At 38.8% G+C, this 22,521-nt stretch overlaps 1 protein-coding gene across 1 annotated transcript in view; it reads right to left on the bottom strand.

Moving 5' to 3' along the window:
* SYTL5 (synaptotagmin like 5) overlaps nt 1-14,635 on the bottom strand; it is a gene marked incomplete at its 5' end in the record, with an annotated part of 55,044 nt that extends 40,409 nt beyond the window's left edge. Inside the window, 2 exons of the mRNA XM_082052099.1 lie at nt 4,473-4,688; nt 14,517-14,635. Of these exons, the coding sequence (XP_081908225.1) occupies nt 4,473-4,688; nt 14,517-14,635 (335 nt within the window). The remainder of the gene's footprint in view (nt 1-4,472; nt 4,689-14,516) is intronic.
* Nucleotides 14,636-22,521: the final 7,886 nt, after the last annotated feature.

The following is a 22,521-nucleotide window of genomic DNA, read 5'->3' as shown; positions in this document are numbered from 1 at the left end:
GTCCATTTAAGGGGAATATCCTTTTTCAGTAACTGTAAATTGTAATACAATTTATATGTAATCCTCAGTTCGTTATACTTAAAAATACTGATGAACATCTCTCACTATTCACATTCAAATGTCTTTTCTCAAATTCACTAAATCTCTTTTTGAAAGTGTTTTAGAATGTAATTAATGTGTAATAATGAGCTTCCCCATCACCATAATCTGTTTTTCAGGCAAGCCTGACTCCAGAGAAATGGCAGATATAATGCTTTAAAGATTATTTTGGAGGAGTGAAGTCAGACTCACTTGTTACCAGATGAAGATGTTATAGTTGACAGATGAACATTTATATCGTGTTATTAAACAAACTGGTATTATCTCACTCCTACAACTACCATCATGCTACTATGTAACGTTTTTAAAATTGGTTTAGAAAATAATAGTATGTCTTACCATATTCTTATGCTTCCTAGTAAACATATTTGCAGTTTCCCACCACCTTTTTTTTTTTTTGGAGGCTGGACATAAACCCACCATAAATGTTAAAGCAAAGCAAAGATAACATTTGATCCCAGGCTACATGATGGAACGTCCTTTTGCTGTACTACGTATACCCCAAACTCTTGTGCTATCAGTGAGTGAATTGGCAAGATTCAAGATGCTCTTCTGAGGGAAGGAAAAGTCAAAATGTATTAAATGAAGCATCAGGCAGAAGCTGACTGATATTATCTACATTTCCTTTTATTTCCACAGATCTTCTTTGTTTCAGCAACCATTTTGGATTACCTGTGTAATTCAAGGGATTTCTGCAGTGATTTCTGTAGTAGTTGTCAACCTATCTTTGAATGAACACATCACCCAGTATCAGACCTTCTTCATTAACACCTCACGCAATGCAGTATGCTTCCCAAAAGTTCTGAAAAACTTGCTTCAGAACATATTCCTGCAGGTATAGCTGATGACTGCATAGCAGGACTCGCACAGGTTACTACTATCACCATCATCTTAAGCTTCACTTAATAGACATTCTTGAGGACAGTTTTGGCAGAACACCCAAGAACTAGTGCAGTACCAAAACGGGAAACAGTTTACAAAGGCCATGAATCCTTCTCCCTGCCTTTTAAGGGTCTGACAGTATGTATAACAACATACATATACATTATAACAATAGTATAACCTAGCTCCAATACTGTAATAGCACAGCAGGTGCTAGCATCTACACAGATATCAACATTAACCTAGTCTCATTCATTGAGCTTGCTAAAACAAAAGGACAAGGGAAAAAAAAATTCCTAACGTTTTTTTTGCAAAGCCACTAGCATGGTGAGACAATCCAATTTGACATACACAAACACTGTACGCAGATCAGTACTACACAGCTAAAAGATTTTTTCCCCTCCTTCTGCCTTTTGTTTGCTACTTATACAGCATAACTGGCTCTTAACACTGGATTTCCATTTTCTTCTCCTTGCCATCTAGCTTTTAATCTTGCCACAGGCCCTGTTCACATCAACTTAATCAGCTCCTCCTTCAAATGCAATTTAAAAAACCTAGAAATGCTATTTTTTCCTGCATTTCTTATTTAAGTGAGACAGAGGAAAGCAGAACTGAAATAATTTAAACTACTCACAATGATTTAACCGAAATGCCTTTCTCAAGTGTTCATCCCTATACTGCCCACACAGAAGATAATCTTGCTGTGTACCCCTAGCAGTGTAAAAAGCATTTTACAGATCATTAACTGTCACTATAGTCTTGCAAAAACACCACTGCATAAGAACAAAAAGAAAGGACAGAAATTTCAATTTAATAAAGATACCTAACACGGAAAAAACTTTAGCACTTGCAAAGTTTAGCACCTTGCAAACAAATTACACCATTGTTTGTAATAACTTAGAGATAGGCTTCAAACAGAACCTATTTTCAAGATGATTGCTGGGACCACTGCTTGGCATACAGAATTGCAGCACAATCACAGGAACCTGGGGTGGCGTAAGTCTTGAATCCATCTTCCAGCCTCAAAACAGGACCATCTTTACTGATGCCATCATTCCTGAGAGACAGTTATCCACTCTGTTTTTAAAACAAGAGTCTGCAACCTCTCCAAGTCATATCAATGTTCATACTACCTAAATGGAATCCTTTCCCTGCAATGTAAGTATCAGATTACTTTTCTTATCCAGCATTTCTAGAACAGCATGCATGCCTCCTTAATGCAGATGCCTTTTGTAGATTTAAAACACACTTATTTTCTGTTTTCTCTTGCCTAGGCCAAACACTTCTGTCTCCTTCCATTACTCCGAACATACTGTGTGCTAGGCCTGCAATGCTTATTTTCTGCTGAACTTTCAACAGTTGGTCAACATGAAGTGTGCTACACAAAACGGGGCAGAGTACTAGACATACAACAGGATTGTGTCATGTATTTTACAGGCAATAATTCTGCTTGTACATTCTTGTGCAATGCTGGACTTTTCTACAGTGGAAAATACTGTTGATTCATATTCAGCTTTAAATTCAGTAAAACATCCAGATCCTTTCCTAAGGAACAGCTGCATAAACTGTTTTTATCCTCATTCTGTGTTTCTGCAGCTGTGCTTCTGCCTAGTTGTAGTACTTGCATGTGCCTACAGGGACCCATCACTTGTTTTTTCTTTAAACCTCTTCTCTAAGTTGTAAGCATCACTTTGAATCCTAATCCCGTCCATCAGCACTTCTCAGTTTTATGTCATCTGCAGGTGTAACTGGCAAACTCATCTGCTGCATTGTCAAAGTCATTAACTAAAATAATTAACAGGAAATATTATAGCCAGGAAATACTATGTTCTATACCTATACTATTGCCTGGGGTTTGTTTTTTTTTTTTTTGACAGTGAAATGTCCATAACTACTTTTCAGGCAGGTCTGCAATCACACTGACAGAACTTATTCCGTGGCATAGCTCCACTTGTTTATCAGCTTATTAGAACGGCACAAGAGAAAGTATCAAAAGGTTCACATGAGTCAAGTTATAAGACATCAACAGATCCTTCTCTATTCACGAGGTCTGTCACCCCATCAAAGGAGGAAATTATATTGGTTTTGACATTATTTGTTCTTGAGCCAGGTGTTATTCATTGTCCTGTCATCTCTCAGCTTTCAAACAGCAGAGCAATCATTTGTTTCAGTATTTTTAGAGAAATTAAAGGTGACCTGACAGGGCCAACAAATCCCTTATTTGTTCTTTCTTCATTTTTAAAGAGTAGTATTGCATTTGCCATTCTCCAGTCTGTCACCTCATTCGCACCCCATCATTTCCGAAAGGCATGGCACTGAGTTTGTGTCAGGACTGGCTGAAGCATCCTACAAGGAGCTCAGACAGGTACCTGCCAATTTAAAAGCATTTTACAAAGTCAAGCACTTGAACATGTTTCATCTCAAGAAAAGGTGAGACATTGTCCTCTGGATGTGCTCCAATGGCTGCAGAGAAGGTTAAGGCATCAATCTTAAAACAGATGTTAAACTTCTAAAGCTGAAGTTAGAAGACACAAACCCTAAAACTCCATGTCCTGCTGGATTAATTTTTCACTATCTAGGTAGCCCAAGTCTGATGTAACTAGCAATTTGGGTTCACTCTCTGTATGATTTACAAAAAATCTTATCTTCCTGATCTCATTAGTTTGATGGTCTGTAAAAAAAAAAAAAAAAAAAAAAAAAAAATCCTCCTTTAACATGATTATTTTGTCATGTCTTTTATTGCTCAATACATTTCTTCATGCTTATCTGAGTCAAGCTACAAAATCCCATATCACCATACCAGTCAAGTGAATTATTCTTCCAAGTATATATAAAGTAAATAGCTTTGAACATCTTTTTGTTTATTCACTTGATATATTGTGTTAGAATACCAATCCTCTGTTTTTCGGCACCATGATCTGCTACCCTCCTCTATTCCCCACACTCAATATTCCAACAGCAAGAAATGTGAAGATTAATCTAATCCCTTTTGTTTTCCCTCCAACCATAGCACAATTTACTTCAGAATGCTCACTAATAGAGACATTATAAATACAACCCTCTCTCTTCATGCAGATATGTTCAGTTGCCATAAACACAGAAAAAAGCAAGGATAGAAACATTAATTGACATGCTTGGACTCACAATTTTCACATCTCTTTCCTTACAAATTCACCTACTGCGTCAGTCAGAACATACAGACCTCACTTCTTCTGAAGTCTGTTTTCTTAAATTTTGAATTACTTGATTCTTACATTTATGTCTTCATAATGTGAACAGACTATTACTGGCTTGTAACTGATGTTCTGTCATTTTCAGAGTACCTCCCACCAACAGCTTACTACCTGTGATGCAGGTTTCTTTGCCTCCTCCCTTGTGTACTTGCTATGAATATGCTTTTGTGCTAAGGGGATGTTAAACGATAACACCAGCACATCATTACTTATTCAGTGGTAATCTCTAAATGTATTTATCAAAGCTGCACAACTTACGCAATCTTGGCACACACTGAGCACTTCCACTGCCCATCACTTCCCACAACACGACACTTATTGCAAACTCGAAGTTTGCATGTTTGGCACAGGTCTCCTCTGTCAAAGATTAAGCCCAGGCTTTTCTGACAACGAACACAGATCCTGCTGTTGTCCTGTTGACAATGACGGCTTCCACCTTTCCTTCTCACTTCCAGAAGCTCATTTTTTAATTTCCTGGAAGAAAATAAAATATTTTAATTTGGAGATACAACTCAATGACCTGCAGTAGCTTTTTAACAGAGTAAAATTTAGTGCTAAAAACTACAGGACACAAATAAGTACAATACATTTTTTATATATTTTCACTGTATTTTTTGACACACATATGACAAAGAAGAATAAGTCTATCTTCCACCTCTCAGACACACAGTCAAGAGGAAAATCTTGTGGTAGATCAGACAGCTGAGCAGTTCTAGACAATTGGTAAACCATCTTTACTTGTTCCTCATTGATAATTCAAGTCATGCTGAGCCTAGGTTGACAGCAGCTCGAAACTGACACCACCCTGCGAATCCACAGAAGGAAAAGAATAAAATCTTTACTGTCATTAGAGTGCATTCAATACTATGCCAGTGTAGAGTTAGCTAGGAATGCATTTACCATTCTGCACTGGTTATTTGAAGCCTAAAAAAAAAAATTGAAGGATGCAATTTCAATGCTGCCTGAGTTGATTCCTTAATAAGAAAATAATAAGTGAGAAGTAACAAAACAAACAAACAAACAAACAAACAAAATTTGAAGAGAATCAGGAAGGATGACAGGAGAAGCATCTTGCCCATCTTCCCAAACTGAGGACTCAAGCAGGACCACATCATAACCCAAACCTCTCACTAATAGCTCCTGGTACCTTGAGTCCTGACCTCAACTCCAGAGCTTTCCCTCCCACACTACAGCCTCTCGCTATTATCCCTCCCACCCCGACCCACAGAACCATCTAGGTTGGAAGAGAGTATTGGAGGTCACCTAGTCTAAACTCACAGCCAAAGCAGTGCCAATCAGACTGGACTGATCAAGGCTTTGTCCAACTGAATCTTCAGTAACAGAGTAACTCCAAGTAAAGAGTCTACAATGGCAACTTGTTCTATCTCTGGGAGCTTGTTCCAGAAGCTAACTAGTTCCCATTGTCTCTTCTCCTTTCATTGTGTATCTCTGAAAGGAGTCTGGATGGATTTTTTCTATACCATCACACTAAGGATGTGAAGACCGCAAATATGTATCACTTTTGCCTTATTTTCTAAGCAAACCCCATTCTCTCCACCTCTCCTTCTATGTCATGTGCTCCAGCCCTGTAATCATCTTGATGGCCCTCCATTGAACATGCTTCGGAATGTCAATGCCCCTTCTGTTATGGGGAGCCCCAAGCTGGAAACTGTATTCCAGATGTGGTCACACAATTGCTGAAAAGAGGGGATAACAGCCTCAACTGCTAATGTAGTCCTGTATGTGGTCAAAATCATTATGTCCTCTTAACACTTCACAGCTGAAGCTCCATCCACTCAGCCCCCTGGCTCCTCTTATCCTCTCATCCATCTCAACCTTGTCAATAAACAACCTACAGGTCACCTGCTCTCTCCAGGAACTTTCCTAGCTTCCCGCCCCATCCAAATCTCTTCTACCTTAAGCTCTTCCATCCTTTCAAATCCTTCCTGCACTCCATTCCACCCAGAATACCTCCTTCCCAGGGCCTCAGCTCAGCAGCTGCTGAGTTCTTTCAGTTTTACATGCCTGGGTGTTGCTGTGTCCTCATACCTCACGTTTCCCTATGTTGTCTTGTTCAAGCACTGCCATTAGCCAAGAGCCTCCAGAGTCCTCCTATCGTGAAGTACTCCACCTCACTGAAATCACAATCTCTGCATACACATAAGTGTTTCAAGGGGGATTTAAAAAACCTGGCTACTGGCTCCACCTAAAGATCAATAAAAAGGTGTGAGGAAGAAAAACACTTTGGGAAGATAAAACCGATAACAGATTACAGGTTGCAGCCCAGTGAAGGAGGCCAAGAACATTGCTTAGGCCATCAGGGACTAAGCTCTGACAGAATTAGGTTACTTGTGAAAACACTGCCTTGCTAAAAGGTTGGCTCACATTTTGCTTCCCACTGGGATCCCCCAAACAGCGGCTCTGCAGCAACCTGGCCTGTGGATGCTCAGCCTCTGAAAGCTTTTGAAAAAGGGCATACCCAATCCCTCCAGGCAGCAACTACAAATCCTGTCAAGACTTTTCCTCTGCTGGCCTCAAACCAAAAGTGATTTCTTCATTCTGCTTTGGACCCTTCTCCCACATTTAATCCAAATAGCCTTTCTCATGCCATAGCCTTCAGAAGTGTTCTTGGTACTTTGCTAACTGTTCTTGCAGTTTATCAATTGCATCTTACATCTGTCTGTCTCCTGCAGAGATGCACTTATTTATAGGTCCATGTCCATTTGCTTCTTCTGTCAGTCAGCCAGTTCCAAATGCAGATGGGTGACCTGCACTACAGCAACTGCCAACTGCACTGCAATATTGCCCTCCTGTGCAGGGAAGGTAAATGATCGCCACTTTTGCCACCCCCTCCTTGGATCTACCTCCTAAACAACCCTGCCTTCAAACAGCAAAAGTCAATTTATGTGCCTCTTCTGGACTTAAAACAATGGGGGTGGGGGGTTGGAGTGGGGCAGAGAACACAACACAAAAAACTCCTGTTACTAGAATACTCTCAACCACACCATTTAAAAACAGATAACACATCTATTCTCTTCAATAACAAATACACTTTTCAGTGCTTGTGAAGACATCTAATTACCACTGAGGTTTTGGTTGCATTTCACTAAATATCAAACAACGTCCACAAAATCCTTGATGATTCACTGTCTCTCCTCTCCGCAGTATATATTTGTCAAAGTACTGTGACACATAGCCCTTTTATTTTAGTACAGCCACCCTGAGTACCAGCTGATCTCAGGGAAATTTGTTAAGATTGGATCATGGTTTCACACACTGAGATGTATTACATCTCTTTCCAGGTTCACCCCCAAAGCCCCCAGTGTCACAGCTGAGTGTCCTCCTTCACCAGGAATTCTTAATCTGGCCAATAATTGGTGCTTTTATCTACTTTTTGTCTTCCTGGACCTTGCTGAAGTCGTCCACTTGTCTCTGCTTTGGGTCTACCCCAATGAACAGTTCTCAGAGCTGCAATGGGGAACGCTGCTGTCGGGAAAATTTCAATTTGCTATACTATTCATTGATTTGAACTACTGACTGACTGTAACAGGTACATTCACATCTTAAGAAAACAAAGAATGAAATGTTTCAAGGTCCAGGAAGAACAGGAGTATATGGGTGAATCATCTGAAAAATCCATTATAACAGCCTCTAAACAACCACAGCCTAGCTGCACTAGTCCCACAATACTGAAAAGGGAAAGAGAATGCAGCATGCAGCTGGACTGCTTACTGCTACTCTTGTTCCCCACAATACAGGAACCAGGTGTATTATAAACATCCAATTTCCTTTCCCATTCTAACATTTGAGCTCTCCTTAATTTTAAAGGAATCTAATTAACCATGCAGTTAGATATTTTTAATCTCAAATATTAAACAAGAATTAATCTTTATCAATCCACTCCTAGTAATATGACAGAGAAAATAAACTCAGCAGAGGGCAATTTAATGAGCTGTCGGAGAAAAATAATGTTATTACACACTAAAGTTTTTAAACCATGTGTTACAACAGCTGTTTGATAGAAGATAGCTATTAAAGATAAATTTGTTACTGCCCAAGGATAGCAGAGTATTCAGCCATTCCTCTAAATGTGAATTTATATTAAGGTCCCTCTAGTGTCTGAAAAAATACATTAAGTGCATTGGAGAAAGGTTGTGTTGTAACTAGTATTGCAGGTGACACTGAATGACTTAATCTAAGCCTTTCCAAATAAGGCCTAAAAGACTCACACATTATAAAATATTAAGAAGACTTAGCCTACAGTAAATCTGATGAATGACTCAGATCCTAGATTAAGACCCTATAACAAGTAAATGTGAAAAGCCGATGCCTCGAAAAGATGAGGAAAAAATGCAGGCAGTTAGGACGGCGTTCCTACAAAACCCAAACCAAGAGCAGCAAGCAATCGTAGATCTCCACACTGTTGCTCACTGCCTGCAAGAGGCGCAAAACAGGCCCTAAAAGAGTCTGACTCTTGCCCACTGAAGCTGAAAGTCATGACATGGTCAAAGGGACACATTCCCTCACAAATGCATCCTCCAGAGATGGAATATTCCCAAACCTTTATAATCCTGAAAAGATGACAAAGCCATGAGATCAATTTTTTCTTAATAGTGTGATCTACCCAAGAGAACGTTTATTCCCCAAATACAGAAAAGTAGAATAGTTGTACTGCTGAAGGAGGCAAGACAGTCACTGCTCAAACCATTTAGTTAAATGAATACCACCATTTGTTCTTAACTCTGTAAGCACAATCCACTTGCTTTGATTCAGATAACTTTTTTAAAAAATACCAAACTGTGTTGTATTTTGGTTTTGTTGTTTGTATTGGTTGTGGGTTTTGTTGTTGTCATGTCTTGTTTGTGGTTTTGTGTTGTTTTGGGTTTGTTTGGGGGTCTTGGTTTTTTTGGTTGTTTGGTTGTTAGTGTTTGTTTTTGGTTTTTTGGGGGGGGGTGTTTTCTTTCCTTGGGGGGCAGTGGGTGGTTGTTTTTGTTTGTGCAGTGGGGGGTTGGGATGTGTGTGTGTTTTTTTTCTCCCCAGTAGGATTTTAGAAAACTCCTTTTTATTTTGAAAAATTTTTCTACCTCATCTCCTTTCTCTTTTTTTTTTTTTTTTTAACCTGCCAAATACATGATTCCTTGGTTTAACTTTCAAATGTCTCCTGCATCTTCCTTCTCCCCATTTCAAAAAACTTTTTCATGTTAAGAGAGGATGTAAAAGCAGCAGAATCCAGGTATTTCTAACTACGCTTTGCCATTCTAAAGTTCCAGACTCCAAAGAATCATAAAAAATTACCGTAGAAAAAGTCTGCCCTCAACCAGCTATAATTAAAGACTTCAGCAGGAAAGTTTAAATGTGTGAGATTGCTCCAGTATTGCACCTGTTTTTAAGAAGGTTGTTTCCTGCACAGATGAGTTCCCACATCCTCCTTCTCAAGCTGTGCAGCTCTAACTCAGATGCATTTTTTTTCTGTGCAGGAAAAGGTATCAACACACTTCTGGAGGCTGAGGGAGAAAGGAAAATCCCTCCCCAAACTGATTCCCAGTACCTCCTTCAAATTCAACCAGATTCCCTTCACTGTCTGACACAATAAGTGGAAGGTAACAGTAAATAATGTTGACAATTCACAAAAATATGGGCTATTGAATTGTAAAATCTAGCTATTTGAGTACCTGAAGTATTTTTTTAGGCTCTTATTTTATAAGCACAGATTTTCACATTTTTCCTATGTAGCAGATCTGTAAGATAAAAAATGTCTTAAGAACATCAGAGTATGGAGGTATACTGGTGACAATGAAAGGAAATAGAAAAAGGCAAAGAAAGAATTTGCAAAAGAAAACTGGTGTAATGAACAGCAGAATGGAGTCCAGTGAACAGAAGGAGGTATGGGAACTGAAATGATATTGGATACTATAATGATGACAAACTTCCATAGCTGAACCTTTTTCTGAGTAACTCCTTCATCCTCTCAATTAAAAACTAAGATTAAAAAAAAAATGCAAATTTCTTGTCTGTTTCTTAGTAGTCTTTGATAAAATAAATTGCACCCAGAGTATGAAAATTAATCATTGGAAATTCTTTCACCAGCAGAGGATCTTCATTCTCAAAGAACACTGGAAAGCAAAACAGGTACCTCTACTCTTAGACTACTGACAACAGTATAGTAACTACATTTGATAGAAAAGTCTCTGGTTCATAGAATAACAATGTGTTAAATTCATTTGACAAATGGGATAGCTGCAAGACAAGCCACCTCCTAACTTCCCATACATGTATGGATGAGCAATATGCTTTAATATAAGGACCCTTTCCTTCAAATATTTATATGCAGCTTTGCCAAAACAGACCATGTACTATATGCTATGCTATCTAGCAATAATTTTGTGCTTATAAACAAGTCAAATGTATACTCAGCAGATAGTCAATTCCCATTCACATTACTCACACTTTTTTTCCTAAAGTAGTTACCTGTAGTTACCACATGGTGGTATCCACACTAACAGTTTATCCTATATTGTAATGAAGTTAATACCCTAAATTGCTTCTGTGGATCTCTTCAGACTGATAAGGAAAGGCCATTTTAGTTAACTGAAAAGAGAGGAATGCTGACTTTCCTTTTCAACACAGATCTGGGGCTGGTGCAATTCTTACACAACTTCTAGTAACCTAAATGCTGAGGGAATGATTCAAGTAATAACCCAATAAAGCCTTATCCTTGGAAGAAACTGGCATGTTCCTTCTTTGTTTTCCCAGTTCAGTAATTATTACACTGGTAACTCCTCTTCTAAAAGCATGTATTCACCGCTAAAAGCAAGTATTCACAGCTTTACTTCATAAAGAATGAGAAAAAACTTTGTCTTTTAAATGCTGTCTAGGAAAACAGTCAAGGTAAGAAAGCAATGTACATTAGCAGTGTGCCATGCAAGTTTGCTCTATGGTAGCATAATAATATTGAGATGAAGAGCTAGCTCCAAATGCAAAATGCTATGACCACCAGACCCAGTTCTGTGTAACACCACAGCTGGAGAAGATGCACTGGGGCTGCTGTCAGAACATAAATAAACCAACAACAGTCAGATGAAACACACCTGGTACATCATACATCCCCCTTTCAGCAAATTGTTGTTTCGATTAGGTATTGGTTTAATGACTTATGACACCACACATTAAATGCGACATGGGTTTGCATAGAAAGGTTCCCGAAAGAACAAAATTATTTAAAAATATTACAAGAATGGGGAAGTAGGAAAAATATACACGTTTCAGTCCAAAACATACAGTTCAGAATGTCTTGACTGATTCTACGATTATCTGGATGCAAGTTTCTCCCAGCAACTCACATGTTTAAAAAAACCCAAACAACACACAACAAAAAACCCCCAAAACAACAACAACAAACAACAAAAAAACACCACAAAACACCCCCACACCAAACTACTTTGTCACCATCAGAATGGTCAAGTTGACTATTTTTAACTCTACACTATTTAAGGATTTCACCCAAATGATCTTCACATTTGAACACAATCATGATGGTAATTCAACCGACATCAAAAGCATCATAGAGCAACATTTAGAACACTGTAGGTTATTTACACAAGTAATCTACTAACAGCTTTAAATCAACAGTCAAAGACAATTTCAAGTCACACAAGAGACACACTTAAAGTTAAGCACATAAACCTTAATATTTGTTAAGCAGGTTGCTTATTTGTATTGTCAAAACTAGACCACAGAAAGAGTACTTGCTACCTTCTGTGTTTCTCTTGCTTGTATGTGAAATATTTGTACATCAAATAAAATTGTAAAAACAGCCACCTGCACTCTGGAACACAAATATCAGCAGTGATAGTGAAAATAACTCTTAACAATTTCACTATTAGGGCAGCCTCCTGCACTTAACTATTGCTTTCATGTGGAATAGAAAGACATTTTCAAGTGACAATGGCTTTTGAAGACTAATAGGAACAGAAAAAACAATTATCAAGATAGATCCAGAAAGAGTGGAACAAACTAATAAAAGCTCTTCAGTACAATGTACAAGTAAGCATCTTGCCAGAATGAAAAGTGCCTTGAAAATAAATACAAAGGGATTTGTTCTTCTGCAAAGTCTCTCAATAAATTATATAACAGATTGCACCAAATGAAATTCCAATGACAAGAAATGTTCTTCTGAGTTATAAACCATAATTAAATATATCCTTGCCAAGCTGTATTCAGAAAGAAAAGTTATGAAGCCTCCTAGGAAGAAGTTACCTGCCCAGTTCTTCATAGTTTATATATCTTGGAAGTCTTTTCCAGACTACATTCCACCATTATCAGGCATAGTATGGTCTAGTGACAACTCTCCAAATACACTCGGAGTCTGAAACCAATTGGTTCATATACAGGTGTTAGAAGTATGCATAAGCACCACACTGCATCGTACTTATCCGAATTAGCAATTTATTTCAGATTAACTTCATTTTCAGCCTTTTCTTAGGGTGCTCTTTCCATTTTTGCCAATGCCACCTGTTGCTTTACTGAACCATATCCCCCAGAGGTGCTTTGGGTTCTCTAACTCAGTAGGTTTGGCAGAGTGACTGCCAGTGCTGCCAAATAAAAAAGCAGAACATTAGGGGGTTTAAGACATCATTAAAAAACAACAACCACCACCAAAAAAAACCAACAACAAACCAAATCAAACCCTCAGGAGTTTCAGCTTTCCACTTCAGACTGGGAAATGACAGCAGTAGAAAATAAAGCTTTCTGGGGGTTTGGGAAACAGCTGATCTGATACAGTGCTGCACTTCATACTGATGCCTTTGATCGCTGACTACTGGCACGTCACACATTTCCAAGGCCAACACCTTAGAAAACTGAAATACTCCGAAATGCTTATACTACTACAAAATAGAGCACAATGCCTGGAACAAACAGTGCTCCATCTGTTTTCTTGTGTTCTGTTTTCTCCTTCATCTGACAAATCATGAAGGAGATGAAATTATTAATTTGCCCACACTCCCATAAAGAAACACCTTTCCTTCCAGCCTTGCAGCAGAAGCAGCAATCAGTTTTAGCCCACTCCATTTAGATGAGCCACTACATTTCCCCAGTTAAATGGGCCCCAATAGGGGCATTGCGCTTAGGCTCGGTTCTCTCAAGGTAGAAAGACTTCCAAAACCGGTGGCTAACTCTGCATGGATTTCCAAATAATCACTTCATACGAAAGAAGCCCCAGCAAGTGCTGAATGTACATCTCTGCAGTGCACAACGTCTGAAAAGCTTTTTAGCAAAACAAAGGGAAGAACAATGCAGCCTGGCCTTGGAATATGCAGACAGAAACCAGCAAAGGCTGGAAATCTTCCCTTTGTCATCCATTATACTCAGCAGCCTTGCCAACACCTAGTGCTGTGTACATCCACACTAAGCCTGTTTCTCAGAACCAGCTCTATATAAAAGTTTAAAAGGGCAGTGGGGAGAAGCGAGAGGAAGCAGCAACAGCGTACTGGAAAAGCATATGAACCTTTGCAGAATCAATACTTCATTGAACTAACTGAATTTGAGTCACCTAAAAGAGCTGACTCTCAGCCTGCCTCCACACATTGTTCTCTGAACTTTGATTTTTACTTCTTTTTTTTCCTCTCAGAAAACAATTATGGACTCTATTAATACCCTGAGGCTTTACGTCTTCCATCAATGTCTTTTGAGATCCATACCCAAGAGTTTCAATTTTATTTATTTATTAGTAAATCTAAGCCTCTTGAATAATGAAGTGTCCCTCCTTCTCCCTATTCTGTAAGTACTGCAGAGAGAAAAAGGTCACTATCTCACATTTGTCCCATATTTTATGGGCTTCTGTACACAGGCAGATACCTATTCTCTCTCCCTGTAACACCTTCCAAAGTTCCTCTCCCACAGTCAGCTCTGAAGGCACAAAGCATACAGCTCCTCTCAGAGGAAGAAAGTTTGAGAGCCTTATTAAAGCCTCCCATTCCTAGGGGGAAAATTCAGCCAAACCAGGCAAAATCTTCAGACTCTGAAATTAAAAAACTATGGCTGTGTATTTTTGTATTTGTTATCTTTCTTACTTTTTTTTTTTTTTTTTTTTTGCCTTGAAGCAATAGACACAATCTTCTGTTTACAGAGGGCCACACTAGCAAGCAATTATCTTTTTAATACACTTTACTTTGACTCATAATTAACTGTGCCACCTACCAACACCCATCCTTCTTCTGAGGCATCCAGAAAATCTTCACTGGCTACCACAAAAATAACTATGCTATGGACTGTATTTTTTAAAACAATAATAACAGGGATTACCTTATCCTTTTATCGTCAACTTTTTTCAGATACTCGTCTCTCTTCAATACTCCCAATATTGTTTCCCTTTCATGTTCCAACAAAAATGACAAATTGATGATCTCCAAGTGCTTTGTCATGATTCTTCAATAGCCACTGTTTCAATGACTGCTTTGCCCAATCAATTCTTCCAATGATTTATTTGCACAAATCCAAAGGCACGTTTGTGTCAGAGAAGCAAGATCCACACAGTCAAGAGGTATGTTGAAAAATGCTCCTTTAAGTTAACCAAGTGTCAAGATTGTATTGCTTTGCCTTCTAACTATGCAAGAAATAAAGGTTTCTTCTTGGTTTCTTCCTCAAGAAAGCCAGTCATTTTCCTGGTTAGCGAATACCCGTGTCCTGGACGATGCTCACTGGCACACCGCAGGCCTCCAGACTGCATTCACAAGCAGCTGCAGAATCAGCTTCCTGGCATAATTGTTGTTTGGAGCCACCAAATAGCTGGGTATATTCATTTCAAAGTACCTGAAAGTCAAAACAAAGGAGTGTAAGTGATTTTGACATTACCATTGTAGTCTGATTTGAGAAAGGCTTAATCTAGTAATGGTTGGAAAGCCACCAAAAAACACCATGCAGACCATCAGGGGCTACTTATACATCATGTCTTCTATGTTGTTGTTTATTTACTCACTAGTGTTTTATTATTATGCTCCCATGAGGGCTCTGCAATTTTCCTCCTACTGAAATACATTTAAATGACTATGTTCACTATGTAATACTTCCAGCCTAACAGTAATAAGCGTGGAGGTAGGAGAGGAGGAATGATTCAACTCATTTCCCTGAGATTACTTTAAGGGAAAAGTACAAACTAACAATTGGAAGCGCTTCAGAGGACAGCAGTAAAGGTAAGACTCACCTCAAAACAGGTATACACCTGCATCTCAGCAAGTCATCAATTACACTCACTTTACAGTCAATTTAGATAAATAGGAAATTTCAAGGAGGGATTTATCTACTGACTGCAGACATTTAATTTAGGATGACTGTTCTAGACATGCTCATTCCCCTCCAATAAAGACAGCAAGAACTTAGAGTGACTTATTAAAATGTATCCACATAGAAGTAAGACAAATTTCAGTGTGTTGGGTGCTCTTTTTTTTTTGGTTCCCTAGCTTTCAACAGTTTGGAAATATTTGACAAAGATAAACAGCAGAGAGAATTGAAGGAGTATTGTTCAAAGTCTAAGACAACTATAGGTATAAGGCAAGATACCCTTCTCTTTCTCTTCCTAACAAACACTGAAGAAGCAAATACTGTTGCGAATGGCATCAAATGAAATTCTTGTGTTGCTTTTCACCAACTACTTCAAAATACAGGTTTTGAAATATGCCATTCCCCCAGTTATCTGAATATCAGTAAAGGATACAAATGTCACAATTTAAGATCAATGGTGATTTTTTCTCATATTAGTCTTACATAAGCATGGGATTTTTTTCTGATATTTTGCAACCTGTTTCAACTAATCTTTAAAACTTTCAAATTAATAAAAAGGAATAAAGTATACACAACTGGCATATAAGTATTTATATCTATTTTTTTTCTTCCCCCACCCCCAAATAAAACAGTAATAGACATCTTACTGTTTCTGCAAATAGAGATTCAACTATCAGTGTCACATCAGGTAAGAAAGAAAGGTCATATACAAACTGAAGGTATACAACAAGCCAATGCAAGGCAGAAATAGAAGTCAGGGTTACCAATTATCAGCTTGATATGACTGAAAATTGAGAAACAAACCACAGACTAGTACTTCTGACTAGATTTTTATCTTAAACATATAAAAGCCAAATAATAAAAACACACATGGAAAAAAATTACTTTGATTTTCTGCATTTATTTTAGTAGGAAAACAAAAAACAAAAACACTGGACCATTTTGTTTACTCTTAAATTATTGAAAATGCTCTTTTTATTAATACCATAAAGCCAAGTTAATTGCAAGCAAAAGGAAGAAATCCAACATGTGAATCATACTTTGTTACTATCAAGAAAGCTTGCTTCTTTCCTGAACTGCCTCACAAAATGCCTGGTGAAAACTACTTTCATCCCACCTGGATCCTAACATCAATGGGCAAAGGAGAATGGGGCATTGGCATAAAACTCTCAGAGCCAAGCTCAGCGGTCAGAGAATAATCTCGGTTGTTCGGCTGGTCAAGGTGCTCCGAATTTTTGTTCACAAGTTTTCCTTGCAGCGGTAGCGTAGATGACACACAACATTACTCTAACAGGCAGCTATTATTTTTAACTGAGAAAAAAAGCAAAGTTTTATTGAAAAATGGAAAACCAAGAGGTTAAGGGGAAAGAACGAGCAACACAATTATAAATTTAGGACAACAAGTGTGTTGAAAAGGGTCTCTGAGAGCACCATCATTGTCTCGATGATGCACTACAGTTAACTAGGATTCTTGCAGAAAAACAGTGCAGTGGTACAACAAGCAAGCTAACAAGAGCACTCTACCTTGTAAGACGTATTCTAGTATTGAGAATTCTGGGAAGAGAAAAAAACACTTTAAAATATTAACTTGACAACTGGCCATATTTTCTGAGCTTTTTTCTTTTAACTCTAAAGAGGTTATTACTCCTATCAGACATGTGAAATTCACAAAAATTCTGTTTGGTTAAACATATCACCCACCCTTGAATGTCCCGGAAGATTTTTCTCTCAATACAGGGAGGCACATATGAAATCCAAATTTACTAAGGTGACATACCATAATTGGGAATCCAATTATTTCACTTGCCACCAGGAGCATCAGGTCAAGTATGTAGACTCCAGAGCACAACTGAGCATTAATTAAGGATAATGAGATCACAAAATGTCATATTCAATGGACTTGAAATTTAAGAGAGTGCTACACCTCTCCTGTGCCAGATGTAAACCAGCTGAAAGACCATCCCATTAAGTTTCTTACAGCTTTCACCAGTGAGGAAATTCTAAACCACAGAACATGCACCATTGGCAGCAGAGGCAACACTTGCAAGTAGAAAGCAGGTAGGATCTAAATCCCACATGGCTGGGAATCCTTCTGAGCCACAGATCAACAGGCAGTCACAGCAACCCCTGCCTGTGCTCAGGAATAGGTGGGAAAGAGTTTGGCTTTAGGGGCCAGCACCAGAGGTGGCAATAAGAGGTTTGAAGGCACGGTGAGTGGAAGCACGCAAAAAGAGGTTAACGAAGGAGAAAATGGAGGAATTATCCTTACTTCCCACAGGCACAACCTGACATTGCAACTGATCTCTGAGTTACCATTTCTTTCTATGCCAGATGAGACTGGTTTAAAAACACCAGAGCAACAAAATTCTGGTATCTCATGCTGACAGCTGACCTTTTAGGTGAACTATGTGAATCTTGAATAGACATTATTAAAATCTTCTTAGTAAAGACAACACAAACTACATTAGTGCTTTCAATATAGAGAATAAAGCAGAGTATTATGATGTTTACCGACCAGACAGACCCAAATTACATGAATGTTACCCATATTAAATGAAAGATGTTTGTAGTAAAACAACTTCTTTATAGAAAGACTATAATCAACTGAAGTTTTATTTTATTCACAATGGGTTTTTTTGCTTTCTTTCTCTTTTTTACTGAACGTCCCTGAGAATACGTCCTTCAGTCCCATTTATGATAAAAATATTGTGGGTTTTAACTGTGGGATCTGGCAATTGTAAGAAATACTATTTTACCTGCTTATGTGTTCAACCAACTCTATGTAGGTTAAAAAAAAAAATCTTATGAGTTAGCAAAAATATTATCCTGAAGAGCTGGCATGAGAGCCTGTTTAATGATCTCATGCTCAGTATTAGCCAGATGCAAAAGCCACCAATGAGAGTTTTAAAACCCAGCATACTCTAATTTCCGTTTTGCTTTGATGGGGGAACCCAGTCTCCAGTACAACACCGAGCCCGTTGGCAATACAGCTTTTGTGTTCAGGGCTGCAGGAACATATCTGATGCTGAAATAGGACAGTTTTTCTGTTCGCCAGCTATCCAACATACGTGTACCAACCAGCTAATTGAGATTCAGACACTCCTCACCTTCCAGATTTTCTTCTGCACTATAAAATTGCTACTCTACTGAAAAATAGTAGATTTACTAACTAGACACTGCCTAGTTGCTGAAGCTTCAGCAAATATCTCAAGAGAAGATTGTATTTCTTCAGACAGTATTCCTCCCTAATACATTGCACTCGTGACCTCTGCCTAGGTGATATTCTCTGCCCCAACGCAGCTGAAGTACTAGCAGCAGTTAACTTTGCTTAAGCCAGGTTTCCCCAGTTCTTAGATAAGATTACTCTTGCAAGGCTGTCTTTTAGGACTAAAGATAACATGGGTATCTTTACCCTACATGAAGCAGATTTAGTGAAAAAAACCATGTCCCCGCATCCTACTTCACTCCTGCCTGATTAGCCAAATTCTGTGTTGAAACTCTGACAATACTGCCTTCATTCTGCCATGTGCTGGTACAAGAGGAACCCAAACATCCCCCACCCTCACAGCAGGAGACCATCTGGTTTAGCTCCCATAACTTTTGTGCTAAGTGGTGGGCATTTCTGTTGTACACATAGCTGTTAAACAAACGAAACAGTGATAGCAAAACACGCTGGAACGTTTGCTCTATGTAAAAGGAGACTAATAAGTAACAAGATACTGTTTTTAACAGACTACCACTTAAGACTTCCCTGCTTTAGAGAACAGATGATTAGAGACCAGGCTCCGCATTAAGATTTAATAGGAAAATCTGTGCTTCTCCATTCCTGCACTACTCTCTGCTCTCTCTCTACATAGTCCAGGATAAATCAGCTGACAAAAGCTGAATTATGAACCAGTTTAGGGTTTAGAAACAAAAGAAGACAGCCAGCTTTTAGAAAGTGACAATGATCCTTTTAACAGCCTTTTGATGTTTTATTAAGCAGCCCTGTGGCTGATTAGGAAATTTAGTTGTTTTCATCCTAAACTGAGTGAGGATTTCACAAAACAGAGCATTTGGAGAACATTAAAATGCAGATTAGGACACAAGGAAAAATGCAAAGCCCCCTAATAGGATGGGGTTAGTACTAATTTACATTCAGTCTGCTGACAGCATTTGTTTCTTAAAACAGATCTAACATTGGACTTGCAAAGGAACTAGTTAAGGAGGAGGAATGACTACTGTCATTGCCACATGTGTCCTCCTGAACCGAGCAAATCAACAGCTTCAGCTGCACTCCAGAACAATTTCCCATCATCTCTCCCCCATCTCTTCAGGAAGGAGAAGAGATATCCTGCCCCCAGGAGACAGAGCTGAAAGGAAGAGAGAGGAATTATCCTCTTTTCTTCAATGGCACTATTATCAAATTGCTTGATGCAAGAAATTACTCCCACTGCCAAGCCATTATGTTTACTTAGCCAGAAGCCAGTATGTGGAACGATTTAGTGACTCAGCAACAGAGCCAGCATTTTTCATGTGCGCTACTGTGCTATGGGAACCGCAGCATCACCTCAAGTTCCTGGAGTGCCAGAGCCTTCAGCTACTGCTGGTAGGAAAATCTTTGCCTACAGAGAAATGCTGTCTGCACTACAAATTTTTACTACCACAGGTGTATCTGGGACAGGCACAAACAGTATCTTCATACTGGTAAAGATACTCCTACCAACAGTGGCCAAATGCAGCATGGTGGTGTGGACTGTAACTGACTTTTACCACTTGAGAAGCTGAGATTTGCTGTCTCTCAAAAAGGCACCAACCACTGCCGAAACCAATGCTGCATAAGGCACAAAAGCAGTGTTTAAAACTCAGCAGGAGCAGGACCGATGGCACTGCTGCCTCTGGCACATGCATCAGGAGGCCACAGTTCCCACCTTCCAGCTCAGCCCTGGCACTATGTATTCATTTGCGCTCATATTCACAAATTTAACGGGCTGAATCTGGATCCAGTGCACCCAGCTTTGGCACTCAAATTAAAAGAGACATGTTTCATAAATGCAGTGCTTAAAACACACCAGTGCTATGTGTCCCAAGTTCACTCATGTAGGAGTCCAAAAGGAAATTCAAAACTAAGATAGCATCACTAGGTAGCCACCAAAAGATGCTCCATGTTGTCATTTATCTTTTCTGAGGCCCACAGCTGTATGTACAAGCCTATGATTGGAGAAGGGAGGGAAGGACTGGCACCATCACGCCTAATAAAATTGCAGACAGACAGACAAAGGTTCCTGTCATATAAAGAATCCTTAAAAATATGAAGTTTACCATGTTTAAAGTGTAATGGCCAACTCATCTCTCTTCCTGGTTTAACTAAAGCATATCACTTGCAGAATGCCATACACAGGAGCAAGAAAAACCAGCTTCACTTCTCAATGATGTGTTTGCAGAGTGCACACACCCACGTAAGCAAACTAGGTGCCAGCAGGAAATGCTTGTTACACAAAATCAATACATTTACAAACTAAGGAAAAGCGACTCAAGAAACTGAAGTCAAGTGGCAAGAAAATAAAACCAACCTGAATTTGTTGAAAGCGATTTTGCTTAATGGCACTTGGATTAGATTGGCTGAGAGCTCTAGCCAGTATAACAAATCAAGTAGTAAACCAACAGATTATTTGCCTAAAAAACAAACTTCAAAGATCTTTAGATATAAGAGCTGGAAGATTATGAACTGAAAAGTTACATATTACTGAGATAAAGGCTGAAACTCTATTTTTTTGTGTCTAATCCTCTGTAAGTCATGTAGTATGTTTGACTTCATAGTAGTAAGAAACTCAGATTCACTAAACAAAAAAAAAAAAAAAGGATTTAGAAGCAGTTAATTTTTTAGGTCAGCCACAATTCCAGGTTGCTGGTGATGTCTTGCCAAAGCTGTCAAACACCTACAGGACTGCAGATCTCTCTCTAACCACAGTCAATGCCTTTGAGCTACATCTAGTTTTTAGCACTGGTGTAATAACATTTCAAAACCAAAATTGTGTTTAAAGACTAAAGCAATAATGTTAAAGCTCATTAAGTCTACAAACTATTCCACTTTACTCTGTAAGAAGGAAGTAAATTAATATGCCTGACTTCTTAATAAAAGGCTAAGACAAAGCTCAGTGCCGCCAGCCTCAGCATTCATCACACCATTCTCCTACTACAGGTCTCCCTCTACTTGTTTTACAGCCCTCATACAAATTTTCAAGTAACATGAAAAAGCATTTTTTAAAAAATAGAAATGATGTTTTCTGTTGCCTTGCTGTAGAACTTTAGGCTTATCCAGCTCCTCAAACAGTCAGGTCACATACTGCATGCAACCGGGAATGCCAGTAAAAGCTCCCTATAGAGCACGATGCTTTGTTGCTGCCCCAACAACCTTGTGCTACTTTCTGAGTGTGCTATGCTGGGAGAAAGGGAGGGGATCAACTGCAGAACAGACCAGAAGTAGAGAGTACACCAGACGGCGTTCACTTGTGAACACAAGCCCACGCTCCCCAGACATCCTACAAAACAATTAAGTGAGAGAATTTAACTCCATAGGTGATGCTTTGAAATAACAAACAACTAAGAATCTTCTCTATGTTGCACTAGTGTACTTACAAGCAAGGAGAGGAAAGAATGACACAACAGGGTGGCTACCTTTTTCTTTTGTTTTGCTCATCATTGAGTAAACACGGTTCACTTACCTGGCTGAGCATTTAAGCAGAAGAAAAGATATCTCCCAGGGCAAGAATGGAAATAAAATTCAGTGCATCTGCTTGCAAAATTAAACAAACCAAACAGAACTGCAGAGAACATCTGTGCAATGTTAAGTCATTCACAAAAATATGACTTAAGGCTTGAGTCATCTCAATTTTACTGCTTAGTCACAGCGTATATGAAGGCAGTATTGATTCAGCACTGAACTTCCCTTAATATGTTTAAGTTATTCCATGCGTCTCTATACTTTCTGTGATAAAATTGAAAGGGGTGAACCAAGGTTTAGAGCAGATTTACACACGGTTGCAAAACG

The sequence above is a fragment of the Streptopelia decaocto genome, assembly GCF_964273445.1.
Source record: "Streptopelia decaocto genome assembly, chromosome: 1".
Lineage (NCBI taxonomy): Eukaryota > Metazoa > Chordata > Aves > Columbiformes > Columbidae > Streptopelia > Streptopelia decaocto.
Note: the sequence above shows the minus strand (reverse complement) of the source record. Positions and strands in the feature narration are given on the sequence as shown.